At 31.3% G+C, this 13,633-nt stretch overlaps 1 protein-coding gene across 2 annotated transcripts in view; it reads right to left on the bottom strand.

Annotated features, from left to right (window-relative positions):
* Nucleotides 1–13,633, bottom strand: part of LOC129952410 (tyrosine-protein kinase receptor torso) — a 122,051-nt gene that overhangs the window by 60,468 nt on the left and 47,950 nt on the right. For both annotated transcript variants that reach the window (XM_056064972.1, XM_056064971.1), the window contains exon 2: nucleotides 1,566–2,426. In XM_056064972.1, the coding sequence (XP_055920947.1) occupies nucleotides 1,566–1,724 (159 nt within the window). In that variant the 5' untranslated portion in view covers nucleotides 1,725–2,426. The remainder of the gene's footprint in view (nucleotides 1–1,565; nucleotides 2,427–13,633) is intronic.

The raw sequence follows: 13,633 nt of genomic DNA, 5'->3' as shown, positions 1-13,633 counted from the left end.
ATAGATTGAAGAGAAAACTAAATTGTGATGATATCATTAGAAAGATGGTCAAAAGCTTTAGAATATTCAGTGTAAATACAATTAAGCTCTTCACCGAGTTCTAGAGTATTTTAATACTTATGCAAAAATGCAAGTAAATAGTAGTCGTCAAACGTTGTCGCGTAAAACCATGTTGATTACATTTAATAGTATTGAAGTTAAAATCCATCAACCAATTCTTGATAAATTGGAGGGGGCTACATCCGAGATAGGTACCTACGTTCTATAGTTAATATTCTTCTAATAAGGACTTCAATTGAACTTGCCCAATTGTAAAACGTACTTCGTCGCTTCAAATGATACATCGGCTTCAATTCTCGGGACAACTTTATCTTGTATGGCTGTAAACCAAGATCAAGATCCTTGCGAAAAATACTCCATAATGTGGTCTGAGCGATATGCCCGTTACGGACGCGGACGCCTGGGTGGCAGAGATATTTAAGAACTAACCCGTTGTTTAACTGACACGGCAACATCACACAACAAATATGTAGACTCAAATTTTTGCACTAAACTTTTATTCCCTGTACTTAAAGAGCTTTAAATACAACTTGAGGTATAAGGGTGAGAGCTCTGAAGAAAACTTGGAGTTAAAGTCTTTAAGTTGCGGTCACCGACTCCGAATTTATGTACAAGATTTTTAAAACTTGCAGACGTTGTTGGTGCATGTACCATGATGAAAATTTCGAGTTTACTATAATTGTATAATTCACAATGAAATTTCGATGATTTGTGAAAGGGTGTGTTCACAAATCAAATTGAAAGTTGTCCAATAAATACATACAAGAAAAACCCGATATAACATAACAAACCAATATTTTTAATTTCTAGTTAAGATTTCTATGTTTGAGATGAATAGATAGACCAAGTTTTTTTGGATTTTCCTTCTTCTAAACTTGTGTCCTTTTTTTATTGAAAGACCTAAAGAAGTAAGTAAGATACGTGCAATTCAATCGTGTGCTTATTGAACACTTTTACTCTGATCCAAATTAACAAAACAGTTTCATATATGCAGATAAGTAAAAATTTTCCAGGAAATCATTATTCTTATTCACTTCGACAATTTGAAATTGAAAATGTAACATTTGACGTCTCTATACAGGAAAACCTTAACAAAAAAGGCATGTTTTATATGAAAAGTTGCAGTGCATTGCACGTGCAGAAAATTGTTACCACCGAACCACATACTTGTAAAACTAAATTCATCTTCATTCTTTACAAATTGTTGTCGAAAACATAATACCCATTAAATTCCAACTTCACCTTGCAACCGCTCTTACCACTCTCATCCATCCATAGATTTTTCTTATAAAATTGTATCCTTTGAAGTCCTTATGAAAATTATAAAGCATAAACGAAAAGAAAACACATTCTTTGTGAAAAGAGTCTAAACTATTATATACAATTATTTTGACTCTTTAACAAAAATAAAAATATTTAAATATTGTATAAATGTGACGTAGGTAAACTACACTACGCATTACTACGAAAAATACTTAGCATAACAACAAAACATTGAACCTTACTTTGTTTTTCTCAATTGACAAGCACTTAGCTGTACATGATGCCTTCCAATAAACCCCACCGTTTGTGCTGGCCTCATATAGTTTTTTCTCACAATTTGAATTGTCACTGATAATTGCTAAGCACATAAATAATGTATATTTGGCGAATAAAATTAACATTTTTCGCTTATAGAAAGCCTTTTTAAAATAGTTTAAAAAATAAAATAAAAAAACACACTCATGAACGCACGCAAGAAACTCAGAAAACTTTAGACTTTTTTAACTTCAACAAAATTTGATTTTGTTTTGGGGAAAAAAATAAAATACACGCGTTTCATTTGAAGGAGACGTTTTGGTTGTTTTTTTTTTGTTTTATATTTTTGACTTAATTTTTTTTTTAATTTATAATTTAGGTTAATTTATTTAAATCACAAAATTACAGGACGGTTTAGCCATTGATTTATTTAAAACCCGGTTTTAACATTTAGAATTCACTTTGAAAAATATATAAAATATTATATGAACTAATAATTTAAAAAATATAAAATAAATTACAGAAACCCCACTTAACAAACTTCAATATTTTTTATTTAATTTTAATTTGCATGTGCATGTGGAGAGGCCTTTATGGAAGCTTTGAACATTTTCTCTATTTGCCTGCACGCATTCTATATTCCCGATCGCTCATTTGATCCGTCACGTTCTATTGCGATTTTATTTTATTCTTTTTAAGTAAAAATCGTTCTCAAAAACCGTATAGTTCTCAAAATAACTGTAATCCTCAGTTAGCCGAGTGGACACTGAACTGCCTTGTTGCGCTGATAGGTGAGGCTAAGTCGCACACAAGGCGAAATAATTGGTGGTGTCCAAACATCCATCCACCTGGAATGGAAAAGAATAAAACACACGATGAAATAGCGAAACGAAAATAAAGTAAAAATATTTAAATTCAATTGAAATAAAATTTATTCAATGATTTTATTTATTCCTTTTTTTGGAATTGGAACTCTGTCTGGGATTGGTATGGGGCTTTTTAGTATATTTAGATAAAGGTACGTACACATGATGTTTTTATAAAATTTGTATCAGTTTTTTTTTTGTTTAACTATGTTTTGATGAGGATTTAAAATTTAAATTGATTTATTTTTAACTTGAATGAGGGTGATTTTAGAATGTATGTATTAAATTCATTTTAAGATTTAATTTGTTTTAACTTAATGCATATATCTGGGATAATTTATGCTTATTTGTTTTCATTATATTATACACAATTTGAGCCACATAGAAATTGATCCTACCTAAAGTTTGTAATTTTCATATTTAATTTTATTGTGCTTATTTTTTTTTGTTTTCCACAATAAATAAAATTAAAATATTTTTATATTATTTAAAAAAGAATTTGAAATGCTTTTCATTTTGTGGTAGCTAGTTTCTAGAATACAAAACAAATGCTTTAGTTTAGTTTATTCACCAACATTTTTTCGAACATTGTTTTATAATGATAAAATTATTAATTAGATTTTATTTTCATAAAATAATTGGTCGACAGAATTTTAATTTTCCACTTATTTGCTTTTTGCAAGTTGATTATTGTGAAATATTTATTTTTAGTACAATATATATGCAATATGACACATTTTTTTTAAGAATTATTTATTTAAATCATAACAATGGGAAAATGTTTAGAAAAGTTATAGTTTTCTTTTATGGAAGGTTTATGTTGTTTTAACACAATACATATACTACAGGGTTTTCCAGTGAGAGGTTCATTTTGATATTAAAAGAAACGAGTATTTTTAAAGATATGTTTTTAACCATGAAACAGATGACAACCAATGGTTTCAGTATCATATCATTTTCATGAAATTTTCCGTAACCAATTCAAACCATACCATCTCAATACAAAGGTTTTTTTTTTAATTCAAAGGTTTCTTTATTTTCACAGATAATCAAGATTAATAATAGTTTACCCACAAAGCAAATTGCTTATCTGCAAGCGGTTATAAACAATAAATATTATTTTATTTCACGTAGTGATTGAATTCATGATGCAATTGAAATTTTATTTTGAGAATAATAAACTTTGAATAATCTATTAGGTATTTAGCATTATTTATTTGACTTATAGAACAAAATACAATTCTAACAGCTGTTTTTTCATTTTGTTCTTTTGTTTCTTAAAATTTCTTATACTTTTCAGATTTTATGGTAATTCATTAATTATTTTTGGAACAATATATCTGAGCTCTCTGTTCCCATATAAGTTGAAAGCTGACATGATTTCAAGCATTCCAATTACTCTTCTTCTAGTATTTAGATTATGTCTTATTGGCTGTATCTTTGGTCAGCCATATAATGTTGTAAAGTAGTCATACGATATATTGCGTTTTTAATGAGTTTGATCAGGTGATGTTGGAGATTCAGTATCTTATCGAGACATATGCATGTTTTTGAAGCTTTTCCCCAGGCCAGAATTCCATATCGAATTGGAGATTCCGCGAGCGATAATAAACTTGCTTAAGTACTTCGAAGTTTGAAAATCTTTTTTAGGTAAACCAAGGCAAATAGGGTGCTTTTTAGTTAAAGGCGTAAAGTGTTAAGAAGAAGATGTTCGTCTATGATAACTCCAAGATACTTTATATTTATGACGATTTCGATTGGTTGGTTGTTCGCTGGACAGTGATGGTTTCGGTGATATATGTTGAAAAGTTCTTTCCTCTGAAATGGGTGGCGAATGTGCGTAACTTTTGTTTTTGAGCCATAAATAACCAGTTCATTATCATGGCACCACTTGGATATATAATCAAAATGTTTTTGAAGTATTTCTACTGCTGAATTCATACTTTTGTGTTTGACTATAATGTTTTAAACAATCGTAGTAGTTCATAAGCATAAAGTATGAACAAAATTGGTCCCAGTTTTGAGCCTTGTGGAACCCCATATACTGTAGGTTTTTCTTCACTAGAAGTTGATGTTACCTTAACCTTAATCGACCTATCAGTAAGATAGCTTTTGTTCAAGCTTTCAAGAAATTTTTCTAGACTGAGGGTGTCAAAGGCTTGCTAGAATCTATGAACAGGACAAGAACGTGGTGATAACGATTATGGCCTCCATGAAGTGTATTTGTAAATTCTCCTAACAGGTTTTCCGTACTCATACTGGGTGCAAGATTTGATGTTTGTTGACAAATAAATTGAGTCGTTTGACAATTACTTCCTCCAAGCATTTTTCTATGGCTGACATGATAGCGATCGGTCTATAGTTACCCTGGATGCTACGATTTATTATGGCTTGTAAAACCGGTGCAAACATTTTGTCATTCATTTGGTTTTCAATTGGTCTTATGTTATCTGCCCCAGGTCCTTTTTCAATATTTACTTTGCGCAGAATTTGAAATATATCTTCTTTGCTGGCCTCTTTAATGAAAATACTGTGCCTTACTTGTAAGTTTTCATGGTTTGTATTTTAATGTTGTTCACTACTTGGTTTGCAAATTCTCTAACAATACTTTTTTTTTGTATAACGTCATTGATTGAAGATTTTTTTCTTCCCAAAAGCTTATTTATCATGCTCCAAGTCTTCCTTGGGTCGCTATGTGCATTTATAAGTTTCTGTTTATAAAAATTGACTTTTATGATTTGGATGGTTTTGTTTACAAAATTTCGGAAGTTTTTGTATTCGCGCTCATAGCTTTGGCTTTTTGGACTATTTTTCCATCTTCTATAGAACTCATTCCGTTTCTTACACACATCGATTATTTGCTGTTGATCCACGGTTTTTGTTTTGTCTTTGTTTTCTTATATTTGGTTGACTCCGTATATATGTTTTATATTTTTCTTACGAATAATCTCATAAAGAGATTCTAAAGTATCTTTAAAGTATTGAATCAATTGCGGATTGGCCTTGAAGAAAAAAAAACTGTAGGTCTAAATTACAAGATTTTTCGGACAATTGTGATCACTACTTCGAAAAATAACACGTTTGAAATTTCTTGAAAATCGAGATTATTTTGCAGCAATTGTAGCGTTTTATTGTTGAAAATAACACCACCGTCCACATAATAGCTTCTGATACCGGCCGTAAGAAAATCTGTATTCATAATTAGATTCACCGTAAACAATGCTCACGTGTAGTTAATAGAAAGGTTCTTCAGCAATTTTTTGTTTCGTTTTTCAAACCCCTCAAAGGCAAAATAATTTCTTATCACTGAATATAAATTTTGGAAATGTTTGTGTAATCTGAACTTTTAAACCCTAATGACGAAAGTTTTTATTTAAAATACGGTCTAATATCGTTTGTGGAATGCGTTATTCATAATATCGAAGTGAAATTGACAAAACTTTATTTACCCGTCAGTACTGAGAATAGAGTCATTACACGTGTTTCTTTGGAAAAAATCATCAGTAGTACAGTAGAAATAATATGAATAACAGTTACAACATCTGCATTATAAGCACTGCAGATAAAAGGTTATATTAAAATCCTTCAGCAGAAGATATTTGACTACTTTGAGTACCGACAGCATTTTTGAGATTTGTATTCAAAGTTTTGGTAATTTACACACTTGATGCTGTGCTGATACAAAACACTTTGACGTAACTCAAGATGAACTTTTATATTCTAACAGAAATTATTTTCAACTTTTTCAACTGATTTGCTTATTTAATTGATTTTGTAATTTTCCAATAAACTGACGTATCAACTACGTATGGATTGTTGCACCATATCTACCAGAATAAAATCTTAAAAGTTTCTTAAGTCTTCTGAAAAAGATATTGATACAAAAGTCATATCATATTCTTTACTTTTATTATTTTTAACGTTTCGAAGCCTATTTTTTATAATTTGAATTTTTGAAAATGAGCGCCCTCCACTGCAATTTGTTACCATCAAAACCAAATACATTCTCAATGCAATTTCGAGGTTTGAGAATATAGCTCTAAAATTTCGATTTTCGATAATTTGGTAGTAAAATAGTTCCGGCGATTAATCTGTTTTATAGTCGTTTTCCTTTTTGTATGAGTCAATCAAAGACACAAATTGAACCAACTCTTTACCAAGACTAGGCTCTAAATCATTTTTACAGCGTGCACATTTTTAGCATCCATCTTCTCGATGTGATTCATTAATCCAAATCTCGACCGTACAGCTTCATAGACATGCAATCTTTCAGTAAGAAAAACGGAGAGCTGGTCAATCACTGGAATGAAGGCGAATACTTTGTATTTTACCTTAGGTAACAGATTTGCGTCTTGTAGTTTTCCGTAATCGAGCGGATTCAACCTCACATTTCTCGTCCTGGCGCGGGTGCGTGATTGTACATACTCATCAGTATGGGACATTTTTTGGCTGCTCTCTCGTATTTATCACAATCATTTCGTTTGGATTCCACGAATGATTTCAATGATTCTAGTGCACGCATTGTCGATTCAAGGATCATTTTCTGGGTTTTCCAAACATCTTTCCAAACTGTTGCAAACAAAGCGGTTTCGAAACAACTCATCTTCCGTAAAAGGTGCGTTGCTTCATTCCTCACCATGATTTTTTGCTCTTTATTGAAAGATATGCTGGTTAGAGTCTTTCATAGCTTCAGCCCGACAAGGCCAACGAGTGTCGCTGAGCTTTTTCAAGACTAAAAACTGGCCGATTTTCTTCTCAATCAGAAATCGGTGTCGCTCTGTACTGGCTGTGAAAAACGTGTACAAATTCTGCACGAAATCAAAGAATTAAACAGCCGATGGACAAATTACCAATAAGTGAATAATAATCTATTTTCCCAAGAATTGAAGAACACCGTTTCTCCATATACAGCAATTACTCTATATGTACACATATATAAGAAAAAAAAATTGTCGAGACACGGAATCGAATACCCAGCTCCGAAGTTGCGGGCAAGTACCTCCCCACACAGCCATTTAGCGATTGGGGTACTTCCTCAAGATAGGTAGTGAATTGAAAGTGCTGCTTATCAGGACCATTTTAGATTTTGATATTTCACTGATTGTTTGATTGGAGTGAACAAATATAGATCCATGATTTCTGTTATTTAAGATTAATATAATTAAATAATCATGTATGTTCAATGTAAAATACATATCAAAGAAAAATATGTTTACTAGTGTTTATTAGTTAGATTTTGAAACAAACATTTTCCGAAGTCTCTATTGTGGGGGCCCCCCGTTTGTGCAGGACCGAAGCTTCCACCCTGTTGCCCTCATTTTGTTTAAAATTATTCTGACAAATGCTCAACTGTACCAACTATTAAATATAAGACCCGAACTACTTTAGATTGTGTATTTAGCAATTTCTCACCGTATGTTAATATTAAGTACCAAATAAACGCTGGTTATGTTGCATTTTAAGGCCTATTAATTTTGTTGGTTATATGGTAACAAAAAAATATTAGGTACTGCACAGTCAACTTCATCTTTCCCACACTCACCCTACTTAAATGCAGTGGGGAAAAAAGCCAATTGGGGCATCTCAGAGCACATTAAATACACCTAAAATATTTATTTTCTATTGGACAAGACAATAAGAAGAAAACATTTATAAGATTTCTAGTTCAAATTCTCTTGATCAAAAATTCGAAATTCAAAAACCTTAGAGACTGAACAAAAATTTCGAAACAAAATGACACACAATTATTTAAAACCGAAAACTTTAAATTGTTATTAATAGGCAAAAAAGTTAATGAATTTGTTAGAAAGGTACTTTAAGAATGTTAAACTGCTACCTAACTCACTTTCTGACCTTTTTCTCAAAAAAAAATTTGAATCTTAAGGGTTAACAAAATGTAAATGAACACAAAACATGTTAAAGATATTTGTAAGTAATCATTATAACTACAAAAGATCTGTTTGATGTACAACAAGAGTTTTTGCTGAAAACTTTGAAACTCCACTTTATTCTCCTTATGAAGTAATTCACTGGAACCAAATAAAACCTTTTATAATCATGAGTTACATCATTATTTGTTTCAACTCCAATTTGTAATAATTTCAATTATTGATTCTTCAAAATAACTCTTTGTTATGGTCTGTATTTATTTATAAAAATTCCATCAACCCAAACTCTCAAGCATTCAACTTTGAAGTTGAAATTTGATAGAATTTCCATTTTTTTCTTTTTCGAAAGACCCTTAAATCAATGAATAAGAATAAAAACAAAATGTAATGGTAAAAAATTAAAGAACTTATGTAGTTCCGTTTCAACCCTTTAACAAATTGTTTGTTCAAAATGGAAAAATCATTCACATACCGCCTGCAATCAGTGACCGGGAAGTATTTTTCTTCATACTAATTTCAAAGTCAGATGATGTTATTATTCTTTGAAGTTGCTGGCTAATGGAAAAAGTTAGGAGTAACTTTGTCCAGCTAAATTATAGCAAAGAGGAGTCGGTGTAACGTGGTGTAGTTTAGTGTATAATTCCATGGCCTTTTTTTTACTCACGGCCACTCAAAGAACAAAAAGGATAAACGAAGTGAATATTGCAGCGACCAGCAAGTCATGAATTCCAACCATAATAACAGAACAATATAGAACAAATTGAAAGCATAGGTCGTAAATACTTGAAGCACTTGTCAGAAATTATGGAAAGAATTCTTCTCAAAAATATCCAAAGACGGTATATTTAGTTTTTCAATTTCTTTTCAAAGGTTCGTTTAAATATCCAACTACACAGATTTATCCCTCAAAAATTGAGATGAGATCTTCTATTGCTTTTCATTAAAGTAAAGTTTCGAAATCATATTGTACAATAAGTCATTATATAACAATTAGAATTCTTCTAGGAAACCGCCATACCTTTCTTATAAATAGCAGATGGTTCCATTTCAGCAAATGATTTATGATATTGTTAACAATGCAAATGATGATTAATTTTTATCCTTGGTTACCTCCATTTTATACATATAATATGTATGTTTTCGTAGACATAATTTCCCTTCTGAATTATTTTCTAAATTTTGTTTATTAAAGTCAGACAAATCAGTGGCAGGGCGTAATTTCAAACCCACACGCAGTCATTAAAAGTTTCGATGGAATCACTCTTGAGAACTGAACTCGAGTACAGCACTAAAAATACAAAATTCCTACCCTCATACAATTCCAAGAATTTTTTCTATTTCCATGATGATGAAAAACAAAATTTGTCAGTTTAAAATATAAAATAGGAAATGGTGTTTTATTTTGAGGTGCTATTATTTATCCAACCGAAAGATTTACTTTGATACCATATAAATATGGTTCATGAAAATCATCAAATTAATGAGATCTATGTATTTAAAAAAGTTAGAAACTTTTCGATATTATGATTACATTTGTTCAGTAACAGAGCCATTGATTGTTGAAAAGTCTTCTAAAGCAATATAGCTCATTAGTTCTGGCCTTAACATTGATTTTAAGGCCGCACAAGATACATAATCTTCAAAAAGGTTTAATTGACTATGGTCGAACTCCGGATCATGGTGAAACAGTTCTAGCAATGCCGTGTAATATTGAAGAACACAGGATGCATTTATTAAAACTCTTCGGAGGCTACAGTGAAATATGCAATTTAAGAAAGCTCCTTTGAAGCCTTAGCAAATATCTACATAATTTCAGCAAGAATAAGTGATTTTTACTTGCGACATATAGGAACTATATGGAAAGTTTTGCATTCATACAAAATTTCGAACTCGAGATTTTAATTCAACATGATATTACGATGGCAGAGAAGTCGAAAAAAAGTGGGTCCCGTGATTCCGTCTGGTCTGTTTTGTCTGTCTGTCTACGCTCCTACAGCCTTAACCATTGGGTCGATTGAGTTCAAACTTGGAAGTTAAGGTTTTGAGCAGATTCGGGTTACTCTTTTTTCATTTTTTTAAAGATCAAAACTAACAGTGGCCCAATACAATTCTTTTGGTCAAAAAACGAAAATTCGAATTTTCCTTAAAACAAACCGATAGGTTTTTTTTCAGGTGGATCAAGACTAAGGAGCCAATATTTAACTTGTTTCATAAATAACAAATGAGAAGTTTGCATCCTGATAGAATGGGGGAGTCTATTAAACATTCGACATGAGGAAACATTATAAAAATTTCTAAAAGCGGTTGTTCGATATACCGGTATAGAAACTTGGTTTAAAAAATTTCCACGTAAAATATAATTATCAATTATTCTAAAATTAAGATAACCTGATCTCTTAAAGAAAATGTTCAGAACTTTATAACAATACATATGTCTCACTGAAAAAATTTTCAAATCTCTAAAAAGTGGAAAACTTGGGTACAGGCGAGGCTTACCACATATTTTCTTCAGAACACTTTTTTGCAAAACGAATAAAGGTTGTATTTTGTTATAATTTGAACCTCCCCAACAAGAAATTCCATATTCTAGTTTCGAATGAAAAATGCCATAATAAATTTTAAGTAGCGGTTTGGAAGAGCAAACTTTACGCAAAAAGAAGATGTTTCTAAGAGTGCACCGAAAATACTGTCTAAGATTCTCTGTGTGGTTATAAAAACTCATTCTAGAATCAATTATTAATCCCAAATACTTGAATTCATTAACTATTTCCAATTTGAAGCATTTATCACTACAGCTCATGGAATGCGTAAATGTTGTGGTAACCATATGATTACAGGTGCAGTTAAAAAGCTCGAATTTTAGACACTCAGTAGCGTGGAAAAAGAGATCAGCATTAACAATCTTTCTGCCAGACAAACTGAAAAACATTATCTTGGTTTTAGAACTTATTATCAATTTGTGCTCTGCAAACCAGATTCTAAACAAGCTGAAATCCCAATTTATATCCGATATGAGATTCAGACAACTATCTGTACCATACGAAAAACCAACATCATCTGCAAAGGCTGTAAGAGAACCCTTAAAAGGCAAACTAAATAAAGAATTAATGTATACCAAAAAAAGTATTGGTCCTAAAACCGAACCTTGTGGAACTCCCAAATCGAATGTCTTTATATCACTCCTAACACCATCAAAATTAACTCTTTGGGCTCTTAAATTTAAATAAGATCTTAGCCAATCATTAATGAATCCTCGAAACCCAGCACTTTCAAGTTTGCTAACCAAAATTTCGTGATTAACCATGTCAAAGGCTTTTGATATGTCAACAAACAATCCAGCTGTATTCTTTTTTCTATCAAGACTTACAAATATTTGAGAACAGAAATGTAACAACGCATCTTCGGTTGATTTATTGCTTTGAAAACCAAACTGAACATCACTGAAAAATGTTGTTCTCTTTACAAAGCTTACCATTTTATTTTTTACAGCTTTTTCAAAAATCTTACTTATCGAGGGCAAGAGTTATATAGGCCTATAGTTACCCAGATCATTAGTTGCTCCTTTCTTGAAAAGTGGCAAGAAATACTCCAGAAAAAATACTTTTGTTAAAGATACACAACCAATAGGCGATCGCTTTACAATAAAAAATACATGTTCTGCCTCTTTCTTATCTTCAGATAATTTACTTCCATCCTGGTCTTTCTAATATTAAACTTAAATAAAGCTATCCAAAGGAAAAAGCTTTGAACGAACTAGATGAATACACAAACCATTGTTTTCGTTAAGTATGCTTACAAGTATCTTTCATTTCCGGGATGAGTTGTCCTAGGATGAGTTTTGTCTTGGGATGCAACTAGCTTACCGGCAAAAGTGGTTTGTATTCGATAAGTTCATTCAAATACACAAACCATTTCCCTTAACATAATATTTTCCGAGTATTTCATATTTTTATTATAATGAAAAGATAAGTTTTTGCAACAAATTACGACTAAATCGCATAATCTAAGGAACATTCTCTTTGTTTTGACACCCTATACAAATCAAATGGCATTAATATATATATATATATATATTACAGGTATATTTTTAAATCTTATAAGTATTTTTTTAAACAGACTCTTTGCATAAAGGAGCAAGTTCGTGCGATCCAGTCGTGCACTTTATTTAATGTCAGTCTTAGTGGCAGTAGGTAATTGACGCACAGCGTATGCGTCATCTCATCGGCGTATTGTTATGTCTTTCACGGCCACTTTAGTTAGTTTTTAAAGTTTTAGGATCTCAAGTACTTATATCAACCAACATGCATACAAAATTGTTCAGGAACAGACATGACGTCGACGAATTGTACCATAGAAAACTGCTGCTTCTTCGGTTTGACAAAACAAATGTGTTTTAAACTCTTTGCTAGTGCAAAGAAAGTTCTACAAAAACCTCTCAGTTTTAAGTCCTCTTATGCTATGCTGAGTGTAGGACAATAAGCAGAATGGGAGTGCTTTTTTGCAACAATAAATATTTACATGGGATATTTAGTTCTGTGTTTAAGGAGGGGTAATGGGGGAAAAGATATAATCTCTAAATATATGAGTTGTACAGAGATATGGATGCAGTTAAAATACATCCACTACATTGGCTTAGCCAAATCAAACAGGGCGGACCAAAGTCTCGATCTAAAAACCAAGCTTGGTCTGGATGACTGAAAATACCTTGTTGTGGATCGTTAACGATGAAAGGCAATAATGTGTCAGCCAAAACCCTGCATGGATTGGGAGCCTAATAAAGTAAAATAAGGTAAGGCTCTCATGAAACTCTAGATTTATTTGTATGTATTGGTATAAATATGTAATTATGGTTGAATCCAATACCCCTTTTTCCCATAGTGAGAGTTGAAACACGATGTTTATTTAAACCAATTTTATTCAAATCATATTTAATTACGTCTTTACAAAAAACAAGTTAAAATATCAAGTGAAATTGTATTAGTTTGATTAAATAACATGTTTGAGTTCTAAATAAATAACAAATTTCGTGTACGATTTATTTCTTTTTTTTTTGTACTTATTTTATAATATGACGCTGACATTTTTCCGATGAACATTTATTTTTTAATTGGCCATTTGATAATTTGATTCACTTAATTGAATGTGTCACTTAGCGGATAATACTTTACACTCTTTTTGTGTGTGGGTTCGTTACTTATAAATTAACTTAGACAAAGCATACAATATATTTTATTTTTCAACCACATTTTAGAATGTAATAATTTTTAATCAAAAGTTTGTAACAAGTTTGAAATAAAAAAA

Source organism: Eupeodes corollae, chromosome 3 (genome assembly GCF_945859685.1).
Source record: "Eupeodes corollae chromosome 3, idEupCoro1.1, whole genome shotgun sequence".
Lineage (NCBI taxonomy): Eukaryota > Metazoa > Arthropoda > Insecta > Diptera > Syrphidae > Eupeodes > Eupeodes corollae.
The sequence above is the reverse complement of the archived record's forward strand: the minus strand, read 5'-3'. Positions and strand labels throughout refer to the sequence as shown.